General features: G+C 39.7%; 2 protein-coding genes across 2 annotated transcripts in view; one reads left to right on the forward strand and one right to left on the reverse strand.

The window, feature by feature from the left end:
• The window catches only part of LOC135079005 (neuropeptide CCHamide-1 receptor), a 280,696-nt gene that overhangs the window by 224,727 nt on the left and 29,731 nt on the right, over nt 1–26,238 (reverse strand). The gene's annotated exons all lie outside the window — the stretch shown is intronic.
• LOC135078710 (uncharacterized) lies at nt 10,702–16,275 on the forward strand. The gene has a single exon (XM_063973258.1). The coding sequence runs from the start codon at nt 10,702–10,704 to the stop codon at nt 16,273–16,275; it is 5,574 nt and encodes a 1,857-aa protein (XP_063829328.1).

The raw sequence follows: 26,238 nt of genomic DNA on the forward strand, positions 1-26,238 counted from the left end.
CGCGCGTAATTATGTTGCTATCGCGCTCGCACACTCACTGCGGGTGCCAGTCGCACAGTCGCGACAGCAATATAATTACGCGCGAGCGATAAGGATGGGTAGCTAGGGGTCATTGGACAAAATTCTAATTCGGGCTTTAACCCAGATACTCCTGAAACATTTTACTATCTCCAAACTTAATGATATTTGTGTATGAGGCTTAAAAACTGACAAATAACATGGGAAAAATAAGAAAAAAAATATTTCCCTCGTGGAAATTCGGAAAAGCGGTGTCGTTTATAAACAACAGTAGTAAAATGCACTACTATGAGGTATACATTGCATAAAGAAACCCGTTCTATATTTTATTTGGCTTTTGTAACAAAACTGAGTAATTTTACTTTTGGTATAATCTTTTGTTTCTTTAATTGTAAAAATACATAACGTGAGATAGGTACCACGATATTTCCCTGCATTGCGCACCCTTTTGAGGGATATCGAACTCGAGTCGATGTCTCTTCGAAAGGATGTGCGATGCTAAAAGCAAGCGTGTCCTAGGAAGACCAGCTTCTTGACATGTCCTTACGAGAATGCCAGGATAAATGCTGAGCGGGGAGCCTATTGGGGGGGGGGGGGGGTCATTCCACTTTGTTCACCTGGGTTAAGAAAGTAAAATAGAAATAGAAATATTTATTTGTCTTTTTAGTGTCCTCATCTCACCTCGGAACCATTTCACCTAGCTTCATTTTCCAGGTGGATTGCGTCGACTAAAACTATCGCCTTTGTTCACCTAGGAATTAATTCACCCTGGTAAACAAATTCGAAAACCTGGGTGAATTAATTCCTAGATGAACAAAAGCGACTGCTTTAGTCAAATCAAGTCACCTGGACAATATCACATGGGTGGGGGTGAAATGGTTCTGAGGTGAAATGAGAACACGAAAAATAACACTTTCTTCACCCAGGTGATATCACCGAGGTGAACATAGTGGAATAATCCTATTGGGGCAGTGGCTCAGTGATTGTTTTTATTCTAGTTGTGTTGTTATTGTTTATATCTATATAATGTGTATTAACTACTGTATCGATAATGATCAGACAATCTAGCACTGAAAAATTATCGTCATTTTCCAGCTCCTCGACGATTTCATGAAGCTTCAGAGCCCGATAATGTGTCCTACAGTAAAAAATAAAAGAATAATTTCTTGAAAGATAAAGTAGTACATTTTACTGCTGGCGTTTATAAACAACACCAGTTATTTTTCGTTATAACTTCTTACCAAAGGTTCTGAATCAGTGTGATTTGATGTTTATATGTAGTTTATGATACTAACATCACGATTTATATGAACTATCTCAATAAATTGTGCAACTTATTATTATAACTTATCTTGAAAAACTCATCGTTGAAAATGGCTAAATAAACTTGTAAATATTATGGAAAACCTAATGAATTATTAAGATTTGCCACATAGACTAAGTCGACAAAGCCTTCACCTGTCAAGTAACATAAATAAATAAAAACAATAGTACCTACATATTCTCCAAATTTTTTTGTTTCTATGTGTTGTTTTAAAACGACGGTAGTATAAAGTGGGTTAATAAAAGTTACACGCCCGTTGAACACTTGTTTAAATTGACGTTAGTATGGAAATGACATTTTAAACAACTGTTCGATGACACGAAGTTAAAAAATACATCATTATCAGTCTTCTATTTTCTATTACCCAGCATTATTTTGTGTGCACTTGTGGAAAGTACACATGATTCTAGCAGGTAAGTTTGTATCAATATTCTTCTACGGAACCATCTTGCTCGTATTGTAGTTCTCTTTTCATCAATACGAAATTTTAGATATCCTTTTTTATACAGTTTCTTCGTCTATAAATCCATGACAAATCCGTCATATTTAGCACGACACCAAACGTTTACCGTGATTTCCCAATTTGTGTTGACAAATTCTTAACAGTTATCACTGTCTTGATAATTGGATTAAATGCAAAATAAACCGTCTAATGGAAATAAGCACTTACGCAAGTTACATCTGTTTGCTTTGACTCGGATATCGTATTTTGCGTATAATTGTGAAGTTTGTTTAGTTAAGGTGAATTGGGATTTAAGTAGGTATTACAGCGATTCATGTTTAATAAATTGACCTTTTATAACATCGTTGAAGTTTTTGGCATTGAGTCAATCACTATTTGTATTTCTAATTGAATTCGGTAGAAGCTTTAAAATCAATTGACACAATAAATTATGAATTTTAATCCTAAAACCTATTGAACAAAACATTCTGGAAAGATTAAACTTTACAATGTTATTTTTGCAGGACAAATTCATTACGATATTTCCAATTAAAAAATCTTCTTAATTTTAACTAGAATCCTACTAATAAAAATTTAAACTTGAATAATTATGTATGAGCATGTAGGACAGAAACTATGAATGTTGATTTCAGTTGAAAACCCTTAAGGACACTCGAACCTTCGGCTTAACTCCTAAAACTATTCAGAAATAAACCATACAAAAACAAACTTTCAAACCAACTGTGATTTAATTAGTTTCCTCGAGTACCTACCTAATGAAATCTCAGTTGGGAAACAATATTAACTTTATTATTTAACTTTTATTCCAACTATTTGTCTTTAATTTCCTGTAAGGGCCACGGCAAACAAACTGTACTTGTAGTATTGGCGATTGCGATTAGAAGCTGAATGCAGCGACCACTCATTCCACACGGCACATAAAAACGCGGCTATTGATTTTATTTTATTTTCTTTGAGTCACTTTTCGGAAGTTTGACAATCGCTTTGGCATCCACAGAACACGACAACGGGACTATTCCCACCTCTCTTTCCCACTGCTGCAACTCCTGTGTCACAGAATACGACAGTATTCAGTGTGGCAGTCAGTGTTAGTCGCTCAAACGTGCATTTCTGATACCGCGTCCGAACGCATGATGTCACGCAATCGTGATGCTGAATCGATAGAATCTCATGATTCTGCGATCTAACGCTGAGTCGTCAAAACGTGATTCAGCACCGCTTCAGTCGCAAAATCGCCGATCACCGATGCTCAAAGCCGCATGTCTGCTGTAGCCCTAAGTTAATTAATGGCGTTGTTATGCTATTAATTAGTTAAGGTTGAGTCAAACAGTTCCCTCGAGTGAGTGTTCGTTCAACCGAATTATAATTCCGAATGCCGAAAACCAACAATCTTTGATTGGTATTGGATTCGTGTAAATCGCCGAACTTTTGTATTTCTTGTTACCGTCCGTTTTTCTGTGGTTTATCTTTAATCTTTGTATTAAGATTTTTCTTTTCGACTGAATGAGTCAGGTTATTAACTTCCTCAATACTGTTGTGCTTCTTCTTTTTCATTGGCAAAGACGTGTGTATTGGTACCTCAAATGAATAGTTTACGCCACCAATCAAAGGAAATGCATACATCGGAATAATAAATATCTTGAGCAGGTTCCAAAAAATTTTTTAAAATACATTATCTTTTCAGCCAAATGACGTCCACTGCTGGACTGCTGGACTGGCAGCTGGTCATGCTCTGCCCGCATCCAACTAGGCCTGCTCACACTACGTCTTCCGGCCTGTGGTCACTACTCCAAAACTTTTCTGCCCCAGCGGCCATAAGCTCTACTATGTACTACTTACAGAGCAGATATGTACCATCCTAGACTGCATCTCACTTAAAACCAGGTGCGATTGCGGTCAAATACCTGCCTTGTCTTGCATAATTATTTTTTTTAAATATGTGCTCCGCCCACTGCCACTATGTAAATTTTTTTTATACCTACTTGCGGGACAAACTTGACCTTCACTGGTTGGGTTTTTATTGACGGTCAAGCTGTAGATCCTGGCTACACAGGAGTTGCAGCGATGGGAACGATAGGTGAGAATAGTCCCGTATACCACGGAAAAGTAAAACACGGAAGTCGTCTCTTTGTCTGTCTATTTGTTTAATAAGCAACAAGTTTCAACGAAAACCCTTGGAAAACAAGAGGCACCAAGCAGAAATCAAGTTCTTAAACCTCTGTAGTTAAAATTCCGAGAAAGATACCTACTTCAAATAAATTATTCAAATCTGTGATTCAGATGCAAATCGAATTGATTTTAAAATATATTGGCTCTTCCAAAATCGAACCCCGATCCCTGATTTTCTATTCAAGAGCGCGCACCAATTGGCAAATTACAAGGCGGACGAAGTAAAAAGTCAACAAATCAACTTTCTAAAAGGGTTTCATTAAAGAGGGCATTCACTGGAAGCTATTGGTGAAGCAAGCACAATCTTTCGTGAACAGTTTAAGTTAAGGTGGTGAATGCAAATTTATCTAACACTTACCGTCATAATCATTATTGTATTATATGGTATTAGACTGCTAAGCTAAAACTAACACCTATCATAAGTACAAAAGACATCGATGTTTAATTTGATTACTCATTAACTAATTTCAGCAAAGTTTAAGGCTGAGTTGCACCATCCTACTTTAACAAACGTCAAAAATATGTCAAACTCAATACAAAATGCGTCGGTTAATATTATAGTTAAGGTTAAAGTAAGCCTTAGTGTTAAACACTTCTTTAGTCCACATTTTCTAAAGAAAATAAAAATAAGAGCCTACAAATAAAATTACTGAACGAAAATAAAACCGTAGTTAATGTAGACACGTGGAATCCCCGAAAAGATAACTAATAAAATATTAACCTTTGGAAGCTCGACTTACTCCTAAAATAAACAGCTCCTACACATTTCATTTAACAAAGTGTTATTGAAAAACGTTCGCATGTTATCACCGTAATGGCACGTTTATAACAAAAAAAACATGGAAGAAACTCAAAGGAAAATAGAAGGTAATTACCGAAGAAGACGTTCGTCTCCGAACGTTGGTAATGTTAACGAGATATAGCCATTATGCGAAGGCACGGAATGGCCCATAAATTCAATGGAAGATAAATTTGAGCAATGTAGCATACAGGGTGTAAAGTGACAGGTTGGTGAATAATTAACTTTTTAAAAAAATAAAACCGACTTCAAATGCGTGAACACAAAAAAAAACTAAAAATTGAAAATATTGCGTATAAAAAAGTTTATCCCCAATTTTCCACCCTTGGGGGTGAAATATTTTCTTCAAATTCGCATGAAACCACCCTTTTGATAATACCTCTTCAACAAAAAAATAATCGTTCAAATTGATTTATAATTGGCGGAGATATTGCGTATAAAAAAGTTCATCCCCAATTTTCCACCCTTGGGGGTTGTTTTTTCTATTATTAAATTTAAATGGGACCACCCTTGAGGTATTACCTATACGCAGAAAAAAGATTTGTTCAAATCGGTTCATAATTGGCGGAGTTATCGCGTAACAAACATAGAAAAAAAAAAAAAAAAAAAACATACGGGTCGAATTGAGAACCTCCTCCTTTTTTTGAAGTCGGTTGAAAACAGTCTTCTTATTCTTTTGTCGTATATTATTTCGTTGGCGTCTTTCACTGCTGAACAAAGGCAAAGGTCTCCCCCAAGGATTTCTATAACGACCGGTTCTACGCTGCCCGCATCCAAGTACTTCCCATGACCTTCATCAGATAGTCGGTCCACCTAGTAGGGGCCTGCCCACGTTATCCGGCCCGTGGTCGCCACTGAAGAACTTTTCTGCTACAGCGGCCATCAGCACTACAAGGTATGTGCCTCGCCCACTATGTGTAAATTTATTTATTTGTACAAAACACTTGTAAGCATACATAGTACCAAAGCACAACGCGCTTATAAACACATAAGAAGGATTGTAATAATGCTCACCGGCTAGACCGTATTGTCGGCTTAACCAACCTTCTGAAGAAACTAAAGTGGAAAAAAAATTATTCATCTTCACTTCAACTTTTTTTTATGCTCATAATAATTGCGTTTGTTGAGTCAATACATGAGCCTACATCTACATTAAGTGATATTAAGTAGGTACCTACTGAAGTTATACAGCCTGTATTACTAGGCTATTAAGTGGTTCTATAACGCCAGATTGTATAATTTCATCGCCGACGCGTGTAGAAAATTTATAACTATTTTATGTTCCTTACTTTCCCTTCTATAATCTGAGACTTTACTATATTTTTATTATCTCGAAAAAATAACAATACTGCACTGCACACACGAGCGGTATTTCTATATTTTATGTTATCTCTATGCTAGAGATGAATCCCAAGTGACACGGGCTAGCTCCTATTCCGGGAATATCACAAAGCAGAGCTTCACCCTATATTTGTATGTCTGTTTAAATATTTGTCAAAATAAAATACAACTTTATTCGTTTGAAAGACAGTTAAGTTTTAGTAAAAAACAGTTTACTTTACTGTTGCGCTTATAGGACTTTTATTAGTTGTCCAACACTGAACCGTCCCAGCTATGACATTATCAGAAGGGCACTACTGGAATTAGTTTCGATTTTTGCCACGTTGGACAGCCATTTATAATCATGACTTTTATAGGGTGGCGCTACTATCAATACTTACTGGGTTATTATTAGTTGCGTTTTTTGCCACTTAAAGTTTCAGAATCTTTTGACTTTTAACGTAATAATAATACCTAATAAAATACGTCACATCAAAGTCCCCCAAAAATATACTCGCAAGGAAAACGAATTATTGCTGGAAGGTACACTTCATGGCAATGTGAACATCACGTCATATTTGGGCAATACAGCAACAAAAACATGTTATTTTCACATCGTCGGCAAAAAAGGAACCACCATAAATTCTCCTCACGCTTCTGATAATTATTTGCCTCGGTACGGCCCTAGATTTTCATCGTGTTGACAAAACCATGTAATAGAATATTCGGGTCTTTTTTCGTGAAAAATGTACCAACCATTTTGTTGGCTAGCATTTTCACAGAGGATGTCCAATCACAAGGGACCGACGACCTCACAAAGGTCCGAAGCTTCCGAGGACCTCAGGAAGGCCCTGGATGCAGGCCGCTACCAACCGTGCGATGTGGAAATCATTGGGGGAGGCCTATGTTCAGCAGTAGACGTCCTGTAGGTGAAATGATGATGATGATAATTACAGTGTGCTTATGCTAAATTAGACAGAGACCTCATTAAATTAAGTGTAATTATTATAAGAACGAATCCTGCTGTAAGTGCTGTAACACGTTGACTCTGTAGAACGGAAACGGACCATTTTTAAATTTCGGCGTCTACTTTTAAAGTCGTCTGTGAAAATAAACAATACACTCTTTTATGTGGTTGCGGCATTGTTATTACGACAAAAACCCACAGATGGCAGATTTCCTCCTTTAAAATGTCTTCTTTTTGGAGAAATAACGAAATAACTTTAAAGGATGTTCGTTCATTAGTTTCAGCCCAATGACGTCCACTGCTAGTCAAAGGATTTCCACAACGACCGTCACTAGATCGTCGGTTCACCTAGTGGGGACCTGCCCACACTACGTCTTCTGGCCCATTCATAAAGAATGATTTCGTGTGAAATCTGACGACGTTTTACTAGAAGACAGTTTCGACAATTGGGGTTTTTTTTTAATTCAGTCTGCAAAATGAGCAGACTTCTGTTTTTATCTTTCATAAGCTAAATTTTGGTCATAATAAAGACTTTATTAAATCTGAAATAGCACATCGTTATTTTCAGGATGTAATTGTATTTTAAAATGGAAATGGAAAAGTTATGCAGTTTTAATTAATGAGGATAGCAATTTTATTAAAGTTAACAGAATATAATTTAACTTTTTATCTTTCAATATTTTATTTAAGACCTTTTAAATTGATAATTTAACTTGTTTTCTCGTTTCGTTGAAACAATTAGCTGGCTTCTCGCAAAGTTTACTGTATCGTGTTTTTAAGTATCTACCTAAAATGTTAGGGATTCCTTTGACTTTCGTTGTTATTCGGGTAACAACCTCCCTATTTAGATAATAAAAATTATTCGCAAAGACAGAAGATTCAAGATTGGCTGGGTTAATGATTATTATAGTCCGAGGAATGTTGCTATCAACAGAAAGATTGTAGAAATTCTAGTTGATATGCAGTTTAGGTTAGTGTCCGTGACTTCCACTCAGCATGGGGCACACTGAAAACCAGCGTCGTGGCCTTCCCCACCGTGGGCCACGGCTTATGCTGATTGGAGTCCCAGTATAGCACTGCTCAGTTCACTTTTTATTTCCTTGTAATATTTAGGTATATCCTATTTCTTTCTTTTTCCGTATACCTTCTTTGTCCTTACCTAAGTGATGTTCATCGTAATAAATATTTCTTTCTTTCTATCTTCCTTTCTAAATTGCAGGCACAGTTCGAGGAAGAAAAGAGAAAAAATTGCATGGAAAAACGTTAGTTACATTTACTCAGGCAGACGCTTTAAATAATTAAAAACGCAAATAGGTTATACAAGCTCCTTAGCGTTAATCCTGCTTAAAGCTGTTTGTAGTACAGTGCAGTATGCTTAAAGAGAGCTTTAACTCATTTCATCATCTGGCTTAGAGTAGATTTTTGTTAATTTGTTATTTAATTTATTAATAAAAACATTGAAGGTGGGCCCAGTTACAGGCAGAAAAAGTATTGAGAAGTGATACCTACTTGCTAATCTACTTTTGTGCATAATAAATTTAATGATAGAGTCAAGACATGTGATGACGCTTCTTATGTGTGACTCGTACGTAACCTGCCCCCTAAATAGTGATATGACAGAATTTCTAAATCAGCCCACTGAGTATTTTTCTGTACGTAGCTTCGCTCCGTGAAAGGATCGCAAAATTGAATCTGTCACTATATTTTCTAAGGGGCCCATCTTTAGCTAAAGTATCTTGTAAAGTAAAGTAGAACCCTTACTAAGGGTGTGCGTGTGCCATAAGTACGTAATTTTTAAACAAAATTTTTAGCAACGTTTCTTTGCAAACAAAATTAACTAACATTGAAATCGCTTCCTGCAATTGTTTTAACATTAACAAAATCACCAAATCATATTGCCGGTGGTTTAAGACACCTCAGCCCTTCTGGATGGGATGTGCCACAAGTTCCAATTTCAGAATAGGATTGTTCCGCTTAGCAAGCGACAATAGCGGATAATCCGCTGCGCTCATCTCCGTTAACATGTACCTACTTTGTAATGGGAATGCATGTTAAATGTTATTATGTTTACCAGATTTAAACATCGTAAGTTTTACCTACGACTTCGCTTGAAATTCAGTTTGTGACAGTAAATCCTACTAACTTGGTAGTTATCAATCAATCAAATCAAAAAATCAAAAAATATTTATTAGCCTTCATCATCATCATCATCATCATCATCATTTCAGCCATAGGACGTCCACTGCTGAAAATAGGCCTCCCCCAATGCTTTCCATGTTGATCTATTGGTAGCGGCCTGCGTCCAGCGCTTCCCTGCTACCTTTACCATGTCGTCGGTCCACCTTGTAGGTGGACGTCCCACGCTGCGTTTTCCCTATTACCCTTCACAATTTAGATAATTATCGTTGTGATTGGACAAATTATAAAAAAGCCTATGATATGTTACTCTGATCTATTAACAATAATAGTTTACATACTACTACTACATAATAGGTATGTACCTACTGAAAAGTTTCATCAAAGTCCGTTCAGTTTTTTTACCTGTAAAAGTGACAACAAACTACAATACTATCAATCCATACAATATATCCGTCCTTACAAACTTTTATACATACCTAGGTACTTAATTAGTAGGTTTAGTAAAATTGTTGTATGTAGGAGGTAATATCATATCTTAAACTGCAAAGGCTATTCCTAAAATTATTTAACCCGTAATTATTAGGGTAGAATTCATCAATTAATGTTAGGCAAATTTTACTGGGAATATGAAAATGCCATCAGTCATCAATCGCTAAAATGAAGCATGAATGCCGATTTTAATTACTGGACATAATAGACTTGCTTCCTAATTAAAAGCCGACTTTGATCACAGTCCTGTTCATCCATTGTTGCTGTAGGTACTTAGTAGAAATAATTATTGTGCTTATTAGCCAGTGATGAATGTGTGTGAGATAGATTGTCAATTGAAAGCAATATAATACATACATTATGTAGAGTCAATAGAACATAATTATCTGTTTCCAAGAGATTGATATCACTTATTGGTATATGTACATCTACACTAATATTATAAAGAGGAAAACTTTGTTTGGTTGTTTGTTTGGTTGTAATGAATAGGCTCAAAAACTACTGGACCGTTTTTAAAAATTCTTTCACCATTCGAAAGCTACATTAACCACGAGTAACATAGGCTAAATTTTATTTTGGAAAAAAATACTGTTCAGGGGTCCATGCGCGCGAAGCCGCGGGCGGAAAGCTAGTAATATTATAAAGATGAATAGGCTCAGAGACTACCTAATGATTATATTATTATTATGCATTTGGAAAATTCTTACACCATTGTCAAAGTCAAAATTTCTTTATTTGTGTAGACTATTAGATAGTACTTGTTAGCGACGCGATTAGCAAGAACCTTTATAGTGTTAGTTAGTTAAACTCCTTGAATTAGAATTAACCTTTATGGTGTTAGCCCTAGATTTAAAAATAAAATATGTTTTTTTGACTTGTAAGCTGTCAAGGGGTCATGGAACTTTCGTCTTGGTTTTTATGTTGAACAAATACAGTCCTTTTGAAGAAACGGCTTTTCATTTATGAACTGCAAGACTTCCACCGCCAACATTGGTCCATCGAGTCGGATCTAAATGTTCCGCACGCCGCCGCGGTGTACGTCTACGACAATGGTCAAAACTCGCAGTGCACGAAATAATGAATGCCCCAACAATGGTACTAACATCGGTGAGCAGGGCGACGAACAAGGGAAAGAGAATGTGATCGAACCTGGAACAAGCGGGGTCAAAGAGGAAAATGTAAAACCCAGCACGTTACAAAAGTCTTCGGTAAAGTCGTCGCACAAATCAAAATCAAAGATGGCGTCGTCCGCGATAAAAGCTCAACAGAAGAAATTGGAATTGGAAGCGGCAAAGGAAATGGCTCGCATACAAATGGAATTGGTCCAGAAAAAGCTGGAGGCTGATTTGGCTGCTGTGGAGGAACAGTACAGTTCATGTTCATCAAGATGTGACGAAAGCGAGAGTAGATACGATGGTAGTAACGTGAAAGAATGGATGGAGCGCAGCCAGCGTGAATTAGAGAGACAGAAAGCTAACAACGATGGAAATAACAAAGGCTATCTGTTTCCTCCGCCGCCAGTTACTGACGGCACTGAAGGGCCCATTCAGCAGTTGACAAGCGCGCTGAAGGCATTGGTTGCCACATCTGCACCCACAAAGAGTCACGACACTAATCTACTGAGCCGTTTGAGCACCCCCGGGGAGCTGCCTCTGTTCTCTGGTGACTATATGGAATGGCTATCCTTCAAGAACGCATATGAAGAGTCCACAGCAGTATGCAACTTCAGCGACAGAGAGAACTTGTGGCGTTTAAGGAAATGTCTGCGGGGTCCTGCGAAAGAAGCAGTCACGGCCTTGTTGATCAGCACCACGTCGCCTGCAATAGTGATGTCTACCCTAGAGTTGCAATTTGGAAATCCAGATTTGATAGTAACAAGAATATTGCAAGATGTCAAGAAACTTTCACCGTTGCCACAAGAATATCATAGAGACATAGTATCATTTTCTATCAAAGTGAAGAACTTTGTTGTTTCCGTGCAAGAACTAAAGCGTGAAGAATATCTACATGGAATAGAAGTGGTAAACTTGATATTGGCTAAACTACCAACTGTATTGCTGTCAAAGTGGGTGGACTATAGTTACCCGCTCATATCTGAGAGAAAGAAACCTAGGCTCAATATATTATCAGACTTTCTAAATACTGAAGCTGTCAAAACATCTACATGCAGTGCAAACTTAATGAACATTCGGTGTGACTACAAACGAAAACTTTATGGTGATCAAGGCTGTGAACGCACGCAGACTGTTTTGGTGCAGAGTGACAACGAACGTAGTGACACATGTCGTTTTTGTCGGGGATCTAAGCACGATCTAACAGACTGTAGAAAATTCAAAAAATCACTACGCAAAGATCGCTGGTTTTTTGTGAGGCGTTCCGGTTTGTGCTATAAATGCCTAATCTCGCGACACGAAAGGCAAACTTGCCCCGCTACAGTGTGTGACGTAGCCGGCTGCGGGCAACCGCACCACCGCCTGCTGCACTACACCCCGAGCGCGCGCCCGCACGACGCGGCGCCCGCGCGAGCCGGGGGCGACGCGCCACCGGCCGCAGAGACTGAAACCAGTGCCCAAAGTGAAGCAGTTACTCATATTAACACAAACAACTGTTCGGTGTTACTGAAGGTGGTTCCTGTGAACATTCATGGACCTAATGGTGTGTTTAAAGCGTGTGCTCTACTCGATGACGGCTCCACTGTCTCAATTATGAGTTCTGCTCTTGCGGAGCGCGCAGGTATACGCGGCCGTAAGCAATCCATGCGAGTGCGCGGTGCGTGGGACAATACCGAGCTAGTTTGTGAGACAGAACTATTGGACTTGACATTATCTAATAAACATGGCGAGAAATTCGATCTTCAAGTGCGTAGCGTGGACGAGCTTAATTTACCGAAACAAGACTTAAGCATAGTACATTGTGGAAATTATGGTCACTTACTTGAACTCGAAAGTGAATTGTGTTGCGCCTCCCTAAAACCAGAGGTGTTAATCGGTCAGGACAATTATCATCTACTCGTACCTTTGGACGTGGTCGCAGGGGGCCCCGCCGAGCCGTGTGCTACCCGCACGCCGCTGGGGTGGTGCGTGCACGGCCGCGTGCCGCGTGCGCTCTCGGCGCGCGCTCCGCACGCCACGCTCTTCATCACCGACGCCGCCGTGCACACCGATGACAACAGTCTCCGCGAACTTCACGACGACGTTCACAACTTCTTCTCCATCGAGTCTATGGGAGTCTCCGCTGCTAAACCCCGCCAGAATGCAGAAGATCTACGCGCCTGGAACCGTTTGGAAGAGACCGCCACACTTATCGACGGCAGATGGCACGTCGGGCTACCCTGGAAAGACAAAGATTGTGTGCTAACTGATTCACTGCCGTTAGCTATGGCTAGACTCAAGCATGTTGAATTGAAGATGAGGAGAAGTAGAGAATACGCCGAGAGGTACCACGAGCGCCTGCAACACCTGCTACAAAACGACTATGCAAAAGAGCTTGAAACTGATAAAACTTTAAACAAGACATGGTACTTACCTCATTTTGGCGTTGACAACCCAAACAAAAAGAAATTACGTTTGGTGTATGATGCTGCTGCTAAGACCGGTGGTTTGTCCCTCAACGACTATCTTCTTAAAGGGCCCGATCTGTTAATGTCACTATTTGGAATAATGTTGCGGTTCCGTGAGAATAAGATAGCCGTAACAGCTGACATCAAAGACATGTTTTTGCGTGTGAAAATTCGCCCTGAAGATCAAGATGCACTGAGATTTATTTATAGAGGAGACCCCACTAAAGCTTTTAGCCCAGAGATGTTAAAAGAGCCACTAAAAACATTTGTCATGACGTCATTAATTTTTGGCGCTAACTGTTCGCCGTTCATCGCACAATATGTAAAAAACAAGAACGCGGATCGCTTCGAGTCTACTATGCCAGCCGCAGTCAAGGCGATACATACTCAGCACTACATGGACGATTATGTTGACAGCGTACCTGATGATCAAACAGCTGTTCAACTGGCGAGAGATATTATGTACATTCATCTGCAAGGAGGCTTCGAGTTGTGCGGCTGGAATAGCAACAGCAAGATCTTGCTGGACAGCGTGCCAACACAATCCCTTGGGAACACAGCAGTAAGGTTCAAATCGGGTCAGCAAACTGATGGTGATCGAACGCTTGGGCTTTTGTGGCACACTGAAGATGACACACTACGATTTGATGTATCGTTCAAGAAGATACCGGAGAACATTCTAAATGGAGAAAAAAAGGTGCCAACTAAAAGAGAGATGCTACGAGTAGTTATGACTATTTTCGACGTGTATGGTTTTTTATCTCCGGTGACACTTAACGGAAAATTAATTCTACAAGAGACATGGCAATTAAAGATCAGCTGGGATGATCCTGTCAGTGATGACATATTCACGAAGTGGCTCAAATGGATTGAATTATTGAAGACATTACATGACGTAAAATTCCCTCGGTATTATTTAGCTGCTTCTATGCCTACGTCGTTTACCACGCCTGAGAGCACGAGTTATAAAGACCTACAGTTGCATGTGTTCTGCGACGCGTCTTCGCAAGCATTTTGTGCTGTAGCATACTGGAGATGGATAGATGACGATTCAAATGTTTACGTTGCATTTATAGCAAGCAAATGCCGGGTGGCGGGAAATAAGGCAACGACAATACCCAGATTAGAGCTGCAAGCGGCTGTTTTAGCGACCAGATTGGCTGATTCAATCACTAAAGAACACAGAATGAGTGCCGAACGGCGGGTGTTTTGGAGTGACTCCACGACGGTACTACATTGGATTAGAAACGACGCTCGTGACTACAATACTTACGTTGCAAATCGCTTGGGGGAGATAGATGAGCTCACACATGCTAGCGAGTGGCGTTACGTACCTACCAAGTTGAATGTCGCCGACATAGCTACCAGGGAAAACTACGATATTTCGGCTCTGCAAGGTGAATGGTTTAATGGGCCTACCTTTTTGCACAAAGACGTTGATGAGTGGCCACTAGATGTCGTTAACCTGGAAAATGAAAATAACAAATTAGAAATTATTACTGTCATACAAACGGAAGAAAACTTACCTGTGCCGGAACCTACTAGATTTTCTTCGTGGTTACGTTTGGTCAGATCAACAGTACGAGTACTTACCTTTATTGACAGTTTGATGATGATCTTAAAAGATAAATATAAAGACAGAGGTTATACTTACAGAACGGATGATGATGACATTATGGAAAGAGCAGAGTGTTTACTTCTTCGCTACTCGCAGAATCAGTCATTCAGCAGAGAGATTAGTTCACTTCAAGCCTGTAAAACAATACCCACCACTAGTAAAATACTTAACCTGTCGCCTTACCTCGATGAACACGGAGTCCTGCGCGCTGCTGGCCGCATCGACGCTGCTACCGACGTGCTACCTGAAATGAAAAGACCGATTATTTTGGATGGGCAAAATTATGTCGCTCGTTTGATCGTCAGACATTACCATATCAAAGCGGCTCACGGCAACCAAGAAATGGTGGTCAACGAACTGAAGCAAAAATTTCATATAATCAGAGTACGACCAACAGTTAAGAATGTAGTGAAGAAATGCATGTTATGTAGAATGAGGAAATGTAAACCAGAAATACCAAGAATCGGTGACTTACCTTATGCTAGAATGGCACATAACCATCGTCCCTTCAGCTTCTGCGGTCTTGATCTGTTCGGTCCGATGGAGGTCACGGTTGGAAGACGTCACGAACGAAGATATGGAGTTCTATTCACTTGTCTCACTGTAAGGGCGGTACACATAGAGACAGTGCCCACACTATCTACCGACTCTTTGATCATGGCGCTCCGACGGATGTCCGCGAGGCGAGGATGGCCCCGACATCTTTTCTCAGACAATGGTACAAATTTAAGAGGAGCTGACACCGAGCTTAAAAAGTCGATACTTGACATGGATAAGAAGGCACTGACCGATGAGGCTTCTAACTATGGAACTAAGTGGACCTTCATCCCTCCAGTCAGCCCGCACTGGGGTGGGGCTTGGGAACGCCTCATCCGGAGCGTGAAAACCTCGCTACATGTAATACTCAAGGAGAGAGCTCCCCGCGAAGAGACTTTGAGCACGCTTTTAGCAGAGGTTGAGAACATTGTAAATAGTAGACCGCTGACTCATGTTTCAGTAGAACCAGGCAGCATGGAAACACTGACGCCTAACCATTTTTTAATAGGTTCATCTTCCAACATGCCACAGATTGGCGCATTTGATAATTCCGATTTATTTCTAAGGAAACAATGGCGTATCTCACAACGGCTAGCAGATATGTTTTGGAGTAGATGGTTGAAAGAAGTACTTCCCGACTTGTTGCCACGAAACAAATGGAACCAGGAACAGAAACCCCTGCAAGTGGGAGATCTGGTGCTGATAGTGGAAACAAATGGGCCCAGAAATATATGGCCAAAGGGCCTAATTGAGGAGGTCTGTCCAGGCAGAGATGGCAGAGTCCGGGTAGTCAAAATAAGGACAGTATCCGGGGTCCTTACACGTTCTGCTAATCGCGTCGCTCGCATTCCTCTGAGCAGAGAGTGCTGCTAGCTGCACTGGGGTGGGGTGTGTTAGCGACGCGATTAGCAAGAACCTTTATAGTGTTAGTTAGTTAAACTCCTTGAATTAGAATTAACCTTTATGGTGTTAGCCCTAGATTTAAAAATAAAATATGTTTTTTTGACTTGTAAGCTGTCAAGGGGTCATGGAACTTTCGTCTTGGTTTTTATGTTGAACAAATACAGTCCTTTTGAAGAAACGGCTTTTCATTTATGAACTGCAAGACTTCCACCGCCAACAGTACTTACAAATCGTCAAATATTTTGCTCTTAAGGAGCCTCTACATGTCTAATAATCTTTTTACCCTACCAGCGCTTCGAGACCAACATTTTTATTAATGCAAAACAAGGCAGGTATTTGACAACAATCGCACCTGATGTTAAGTGGGATGCAGTCTGGGATGGTACCTACATATCTGCCCTGTAAGTGCCTATTCACTCTCGCCTTGAAAAGGCCCGGATTATAGTTTTCTGGAAATTTTGAAAGTGCTGAGAAGAAGCGCCGCAACAAACTCAGTCACCAGTCACCACTGTCTGCCGGTTGATATAAATAAATAGAAATATCTGAAGGGTACATGATTCAGGAACAGTTCTCTGAATTTACCACGCATTCTTGTATGGTGTATCTTCGATTCGACCATATTAGAGGGAATGTAACGACCCGCCCGCAATTAGAATCCTCCATTGTTATTTCTGATGAACATAAGTGGCACGAAGTTCGCCGGGTCAGCTATAATTAATAATTAACTATTATAGTACTTTATTGCCAGATCCCCAAACTAAAGTATAGTCACATTCTAACGCACATATTCGTGTTCAAAAGATTCAAAGTGAGTTAAAAGTCACACCAACTTGAACATATTTAGTGCAAATGTTGTTAATACAAGCCTTAACGTGCATAATTAAGTAAGTCTCCAATTCCAAGCACCTCACTCTCGCTGATACTTACGCAGAATATCCAGGGATTACGAATCGGCTTACATGTACTAATGTAAGTCTTTGAAATTAACTTTATTGTGCAACTTTAAAGCCTCTTACGCAGGGCCCTTTAGAAAATACATTTTAAAGCGTAGGTTCTGGGGATTGTATCAATAGATAGAGAGGATCTTTATTTGATTAACTGCCGTGGTCAAGAGGTAAGACCACCTACAGACCCAGAGGTCACGGAAAAAGGGCCAGCAGTGGACGTCATTTGACTGAAACGACGTTGTACTTACATAAGTATACCAAATTTCAACTCAATCGGTTGAGGATAGCTGGTCTTAAATTCAGTTGGAATTGTCGCACACTAACTAACAAGCGAAGTCAATGTAAAGATTGTAAAAATTTAAGCAATTATTCACGCAAAAAAGTTTGCGCTCATGCTAAAGAAAATACGAGGACTGAGAGAAAACGTAATGAAAACCTCCAAAAGCTTCACAGTTCCAACCGCAACGTAAGAAGATTTTGGAATACTCCCTATTTCCACGTTAATTTAAAATTAAATATTTATACAAATGGATTGGACCGACGCGACGGTCTCAAGACGCAAAAGTAAATACTTGCTTCACGCCGGTTTCTACTCACTGTGATTAAATTAACAACTTCATGGAATTCACGCTGATTTGAGGAAGAAAACTTGGTATCACGGACATCGCAAAACTTTTCGTCTAATTTATTTCGACCGGGAAATGTTTATACCATCTTAGAACAAGCCAAGTTTTTTTATTTACTTGGCAGAGCTATCTTAGAAATTGTTGTTATGTGCTTTTATATTCTATTTTTAACTTAAAATAGCAAATAAGGAGAAGGTTGCGGGAGGTGCCTGGATGTGGGCGGCGCAGGACCGGTCTATGTGGAAAATCTTGGGGGAAATCTTTGTCCAGCAGTGGACATCTTTCGGCTGAAATGAAGACAAAGACGATAGCAAAATTAATCGAATAATGATTTACCTATTACATGCTGTATTTACTTGTAAAGTAGGTAAGCTTTGCTGGTACCTTTAAAAACAACTAACAACCATTTTTGCAAAAAAACATCCATGAAATTAAATGTTGCCGTTAAAAAATTGTTTTGCGAAGTTTCGCACTCATGCGCTATCAAAAATCGCGAAAAAAACATTTTACGTTATCGAAGACGAAAGTTTTTCATGCTAGAAGTATAGGATTTAAACACTCGTACAAGTCACACTAACAAATTAAATTCCTCTACCTACTCGTTACCAACCTATTCTACAGGGTGTCCCAAAAAGTAGTGTCAAGCCGAAGCCCAGATGTAGAGCAGCTGTATATCCGCTATCCTGCAATATATTAGTAAAAGCTACTGATTTCACCTATGTGTATAGCAATTAGGTAATAGGTATAACTGATATAATCATTTAGCTCCATTCAGAATCAAAAGCGAAGATCATTTGTGTTGTTATGAACACTCGCTCAATCAAATCAACTACTTAATGACTTTAATTGGAATAACTCAAACTATTCGAGTGAACTATTATACTAAGTTGCCATAGCAAACATTGTTTTAGTAGCAAACTCGATGAATGTGAAATTTGATTAGTAAGGAAGAGCTTATGTAAATCACTATTATTGTGGTTTGAGAGTTAGCAAGGTTGCACAGTAATAAATTCATTATAAAGAGGAAAGATTTTGTTTGTATGGAGGAGGGGATTGGGGGTTCCCTCGAAGCCGGAGAGGCTCGCTTGTGAGCGAGCCTCTAGCCTGAGACGGAGCTGCGGACGAATGTCCGAGCTAGGGCAGTAACTCGCGGCTCCGTTTCTTTGGGCTCCGGTGGACACCGTCGGGTTTTAGTGGGTAGGCCTCGTCTTTAGTGAGCAGGCAAGGAGAGTCCCACATAACCCACTGGCCGTCCCCATTGACCAGTGGGTATGCGCAAAGCATTTCCCGACGTTAAAAAAAAGGCTCCGGAACTACTGGACTGATTTGAAAAAATCTTTTACCATTAGAATTCTAATATTATCCCTGAAGAACATTCCTAGTGTTCAAAGTGATACAGAAGACTAAAGTTAAACAAAGTGCTACAATATAAATATGTAATATTGTAGCACGTTGTATTGTATTTTGGTGGTAACTTTGTTTTATGTAATTTGTTTCTAATGTTAGGAATAGTCACTGTATTTTATTAAATGCCTATATTTTTGTAACAAAATGGTTGTAACGACCAACTTCCGTTCTTTATTAGTAGTTCAGCAATTTAGACGCGATAATGTAACAGTTATTTTCGAAAATTAAATTTTATTAAGATATAGATCGTATCGTATGGATGAATGCCTGGTGAACAGACGACCCGATGAAAGTAAAGCAAACACTTTGGTATGAATTCACAGTGCAATTCGCAGTACAGATTCTGTTCATTAGTGGAATAAAAGTATTCTTTTTTTACAACGGAATAGCTCTTGGCCTACTCCCTTAAAATAAAATACAATAAGAATAATGAATTCAGTACACATACGTGTGCATTGGACTGTAAAATTTGATCAAATAAATATTCATTCTTCTCTATATTTTATTGAAATATTTTTACTATTCACAGAATTTTTTTGTCGTCCTTTGATCGTTTGCGTATTTATTTCCAGAAAAGGGCTGACGTTTTTTTTCTAACTGCTACCAATTACTTTTGCCTGCTCCAATTACAGGTTGGTTATATGATTTATTTTTTAATGATGAAAAATTAATGTTATGTAGGTATGTTCAAAATGTATTTATAAATAATACTTTAGATTGTTTTCATTTCAAAAAGACAAGAAAAATTACTTTTTAGCATATTTTCGGTGATTCACGTATTTCCTTGGGAGCCATTGAACGATTGAAGGATATTTATTTCAAATGTCTGAAACAATTTTACTGATTGACAGATGTAAACACTCTCCCAATATACTCGTGGATATGAGAATTAATGATCTGACAGAGAGCTGTTGAAAACAGACAGCAAACAATCGACCTATAAAAGTGGGAATAAAGTGCATGATATGTTTGACGGTTTACGTACGCCATTGTTTTAATAATTACAACGTTAAATTAACACAATCAGTTTTCATAAGGAATGTTACAAGTAGGTATTGGCTCTGTGCACGATTACAGCGCCAACTAGCGTCCACAACTTTGTGGGCTCTGTCACATTGACATTTAGGTCGTATATTTGTGAAAAAATATCGAAATGAAAAAATAACAAATATTTTCGACTAATAACCACTAATAACCACAAACCATATTTAAAGGAAAGTTGTTGGTATTGGCTTGACAAGTCCGAGATGTAGAAGAATTGAGAACAAAACAAGGGCAGAGTTCAATAATTCACGCTCTCATCATAAGGCAAACATCTGCACAACAACTACTGTGACTCATTTTTGTACTACCACGTTGTATAGTCTAGTTATTTCCAAATTGTAAACTGCTATTAAACCAGCCCTATCGAAATACAGTCCACTCTTTTATTTAAGTTCCCAGTAGGACCCTTTTTATGCGATTAATTAATGATATTAAAATGTATTATCGATAGTGGAAGTATCAATTAATGTAAGGGACATTTTGGCCAAAATGAGTTATATATACCAACGCATTCAGAATTTTCGGCTCTATCGATTGGTATACTTGAAATGTTGATATCTTTAAAAAAATGTCCCTTACCTTAAACATTTTTAGTCGTCTGAATACGACTTTTGGGGAAACAAATGATTTAAAGGACGTAAATTCCTTTTAATAATACAATTCAGCCCTTACCCTAAACTGTTGGTTTTAACTTTTGAACTCATTGAACCTTACTTCATTTAAAACTTTTTGATTTATTATAATTAGGCCCTTACGTTAATATGCATATAGGATATCGATAGTGGAAGTATCAATTAATGTAAGGGACATTTTGGCCAAAATGAGTTATATATACCAACGCATTCAGAATTTTCGGCTCTATCGATTGGTATACTTGAAATGTTGATATCTTTAAAAAAATGTCCCTTACCTTAAACATTTTTAGTCGTCTGAATACGACTTTTGGGGAAACAAATGATTTAAAGGACGTAAATTCCTTTTAATAATACAATTCAGCCCTTACCCTAAACTGTTGGTTTTAACTTTTGAACTCATTGAATCTTACTTCATTTAAAACTTTTTGATTTATTATAATTAGGCCCTTACGTTAATATGCATATAGGATATCAATTACTTTTTTTGGTGGTGATATGCATTTAATGCCTCCCACTCCTACTACACTTATGAACACTAAGTTGTCTTGTTTCTATCTTTTTTCTGTTCATTTTTACGCTGTTGGGTTTTTGACCGAGGGGCTGAAGGCTCTTCAGAAGCTGTTCAATTCCGTCATCCTCGAAGGAAAAACGCCTACGGTATGGCACAGAAGTGTGGTGACACTCTTCTTCAAAAAAGGCGACAAAACCTTGTTGAAGAATTATAGACCCATCTCACTTCCGAGCCATGTCTACAAGCTGTTTTCGAGAGTCATTACGAATCGTCTCGCTCGTAAGCTCGATGACTTCCAGCCTCTCAATCTCTCAATCGCTTTAGTACACCACATACATACGCCACGGCAGATTATACAGAAGACCGAGGAGTTTAGTCACTCACTTTGCCTGGCGTTTGTGGACTATGAGAAAGCTTCGATCGAGACCTGGGCAGTACCTACTACAGTTTCTCCAACGGTGTCAAATTGACTACCTATATCGATACATCGAAATGTTGAAAGGCTTGTACGAAAACGCCACAATGTCGTTCCGTCTCCAGGATCAAGACTCGAAACCAGTTGCAGCAGCAGACAGGGGGAACTGAAAACTCCGAAACTGTTTTTGGACTGGAACGGATTCGGCATAAATATCAACGGTGAGTAAATAACCCACCTTCGATTCGCAAACGATATCATAGCCATGGCTGAGACCGTGGAAGATCTAGGCACAATGCACAATGGCCTGAGTCGAGCCTCTCAACAAGGGGGTCTTAAAATGAAACATGGACAAGACAAAATCATGTCAAATGTCCGTGTTGCACCCACTCCTCTAAAGGTTGGATACTCTACACTCGGCAGTTGTTGACACTTATATGTACCTAGTACAAACAGTCCAGTTAGGCTGGTTATAGTATCACGCGGACCGTCCAGTGCGGATCCGCTTCACACAGCCGATCTGTAAACTTCGAGGAAGCGTTTTAGAGTAATGCGGTCCGCAGGAATCGCTCGCTCCCTATCAGTTCATACAGATTGGCTGTGCGGAGCGATCCGCACTGACGGTCTGCGTGACACTAAAACCAGCCTTAGGTAGGTCTAACTTCGAGGAAGAGGTCAATCGTCGAATCCAACTCGGCTGGCAACGTTCAGGAAGCTTCGTGATATTCTCACGTCTGAAATATCGCACTGTCTCAAGACAAAAGTCTTTGATAACTTATGGATCTGAGACGTGGTCGCTTACTGTGGGCCTCATAAGAAGACTCAAGGTCAAAGGCGATGGAGCGTGCTATGCTCGTAGTGATTGAACCAGAAATGACGTGATCCGCAGGAGAACCAAAGTGACTGACATAGTCCGCAGAATCGCTAAAATCAAGTGGCAGTGGATGGAGCTCGTAGCTTGCAAAGCTGATGGCCGCTGGGGCAGAAAAATTCTTGAGTGGCGACCACGAGCTGGAAGACGTAATGTGCTGCAGACCCCCACTAGGTCGACCGACGATCTGGTGAAGGTTGTAGGAGGTGCCTGGATGCGGGCGGCGCAGGACCGGTTGTTGTGGAAATCCTTGGGGGAAGACCTTTGTCCAGCAGTGGACGTCATTCGGCTAAAACGAACGAACGATGATTGAAAAAAAAAAACCTATCTGCGTAAAAATGAACAGAAAAAGATAGAAACAAGACAACTTGTTCACAAATGCAGATGTAGGCATCATCAGTGACTAAATGTTTTGTTGGTGATGTGTATTTGATGCCTCCAACTGCATTTGTGAACACTAAGTTGTCTTGTTTCTATCTCTTCTCTTCGTTTTGTTAATGAATACTCAAATGCAACCTCTACTTACATCAGGTTTCAATGTTAAAATTGTCAAGTTACAATAATATTACTGTCGTGTTTATTCTTAAATGTACCTTACAACATACATGACATTCCATACTGTGAAATTTCAACATTGTAAGGTACAGTCAAGCTCGTTTTTTTAATGTAAGGGACATGCTATCTTTTAAACTACTCATTTTTCGAAAATTTGGCCTTTATATTATGAAAGAACAGATAATTCTAAGAAACTTTGCCATAGAAACTATTTAAATCGTAACATCACATAAAAAGATATTGAGGTATAAAGAAAAAAAAATCGTTTTTTGGCTCTTCTGAAAAGTCGTGTTTTGTCCCTTACAGTAATTGATATTTCCACTACCGATATCAATTACTTTTTTTGGTGGTGATATGCATTTAATGCCTCCCACTCCTACTACACTTATGAACACTAAGTTGTCTTGTTTCTATCTTTTTTCTGTTCATTTTTACGCAGTTGGGTTTTTGACCGAGGGGCTGAAGGCTCTTCAGAAGCTGTTCAATTCCGTCATCCTCGAAGGAAAAACGCCTACGGTATGTCACAGAAGTGTGGTGACACTCTTCTTCAAAAAAGGCGACAAAACCTTGTTGAAGAATTATAGACCCATCTCACTTCCGAGCCATGTCTACAAGCTGTTTTCGAGAGTCATTACGAATCGTCTCGCTCATAAGCTCGATGACTTCCAGCCTCTCAATCTCTCAATCGCTTTAGTACACCACATACATACGCCACGGCAGATTATACAGAAGACCGAGGAGTATAGTCTGTCACTTTGCCTGGCGTTTGTGGACTATGAGAAAGCTTCGATCGAGACCTGGGCAGTACCTACTACAGTTTCTCCAACGGTGTCAAATTGACTACCTATATCGATACATCGAAATGTTGAAAGGCTTGTACGAAAACGCCACAATGTCGTTCCGTCTCCAGGATCAAGACTCGAAACCAGTTGCAGCAGCAGACAGGGGGAACTGAAAACTCCGAAACTGTTTCTGGACTGGAACGGATTCGGCATAAATATCAACGGTGAGTAAATAACCCACCTTCGATTCGCAAACGATATCATAGCCATGGCTGAGACCGTGGAAGATCTAGGCACAATGCACAATGGCCTCAGTCGAGCCTCTCAACAAGGGGGTCTTAAAATGAAACATGGACAAGACAAAATCATGTCAAATGTCCGTGTTGCACCCACTCCTCTAAAGGTTGGATACTCTACACTCGGCAGTTGTTGACACTTATATATACCTAGTACAAACAGTCCAGTTAGGCTGGTTATAGTGTCACGCGGACCGTCCAGTGCGGATCCGCTTCACACAGCCGATCTGTAAACTTCGAGGAAGCGTTTTAGAGTAATGCGGTCCGCAGGAATCGCTCGCTCCCTATCAGTTCATACAGATTGGCTGTGCGGAGCGATCCGCACTGACGGTCTGCGTGACACTAAAACCAGCCTTAGGTAGGTCTAACTTCGAGGAAGAGGTCAATCGTCGAATCCAACTCGGCTGGCAACGTTCAGGAAGCTTCGTGATATTCTCACGTCTGAAATATCGCACTGTCTCAAGACAAAAGTCTTTGATAACTTATGGATCTGAGACGTGGTCGCTTACTGTGGGCCTCATAAGAAGACTCAAGGTCAAAGGCGATGGAGCGTGCTATGCTCGTAGTGATTAAACCAGAAATGACGTGATCCGCAGGAGAACCAAAGTGACTGACATAGTCCGCAGAATCGCTAAAATCAAGTGGCAGTGGATGGAGCTCGTAGCTTGCAAAGCTGATGGCCGCTGGGGCAGAAAAATTCTTGAGTGGCGACCACGAGCTGGAAGACGTAATCTGCTGCAGACCCCCACTAGGTCGACCGACGATCTGGTGAAGGTTGTAGGAGGTGCCTGGATGCGGCCGGCGCAGGACCGGTTGTTGCGGAAATCCTTGGGGGAAGTCCTTTGTCCAGCAGTGGACGTCATTCGGCTAAAACGAACGAGCGATGATTGAAAAAAAAAACCTAACTGCGTAAAAATGAACAGAAAAAGATAGAAAAGACAACTTGTTCACAAATGCAGACGTAGGCATCATCAGTGACTAAATGTTTTGTTGGTGATGTGTATTTGATGCCTCCAACTGCATTTGTGAACACTAAGTTGTCTTGTTTCTATCTCTTCTCTTCGTTTTGTTAATGAATACTCGAATGCAACCTCTACTTACATCAGGTTTCAATATAAAAATTGTCAAGTTACAATAATATTACTGTCGTGTTTATTCTTAAATGTACCTTACAACATACATGACATTCCATACTGTGAAATTTCAACATTGTAAGGTACAGTCAAGCTCGTTTTTTTAATGTAAGGGACATGCTATCTTTTAAACTACCCATTTTTCGAAAATTTGGCGTTTATATTATGAAAGAACAGAAAATTCTAAGAAACTTTGCCATAGAAACTATTTAAATCGTAACATCACATAAAAAGATATTGAGGTATAAAGAAAAAAAAAATCGTTTTTTGGCTCTCCTGAAAAGTCGTGTTTTGTCCCTTACAGTAATTGATATTTCCACTATCGTTATGTAGAATCGCTTTGCCATTGACAGATACATCTGATGACAGAGCTTACATTATTTCTACTTTTGACCACCATGAGCGCTGCGATAGATTATGTTACCCCCACCTAGTACTTCGCACCCAGCGAATATGGATCTGAAACGTGGTCGTTTACTATGGGCCTCATTAAGAAGGCTCAAGGTCACCCAAAGGGCGATGGAGCGGGCTATGCTCGGAGTTTCCCTGCGTGATCGAATCAGAAAGGAGATCCGCAGGAGAACTAAAGCGACCAACATAGTTAGCAGAATTGCTAAAATCAAGTGGCAGTGGGCGGGGCACATAGCTCGTAGAGACGATGGCCGTTGGGGCAGAAATGTTTTCGAGTGGCTACAACGGGCCAGAAGACGT

Source organism: Ostrinia nubilalis, chromosome 15 (assembly GCF_963855985.1).
Source record: "Ostrinia nubilalis chromosome 15, ilOstNubi1.1, whole genome shotgun sequence".
Classification (NCBI taxonomy): domain Eukaryota; kingdom Metazoa; phylum Arthropoda; class Insecta; order Lepidoptera; family Crambidae; genus Ostrinia; species Ostrinia nubilalis.

Coding starts and splice junctions, on each gene's coding strand:
- LOC135078710 (XM_063973258.1), top strand. CDS start 10,702: ATGTTCCGCACGCCGCCGCGGTGTACGTCTACGACAATGGTCAAAACT.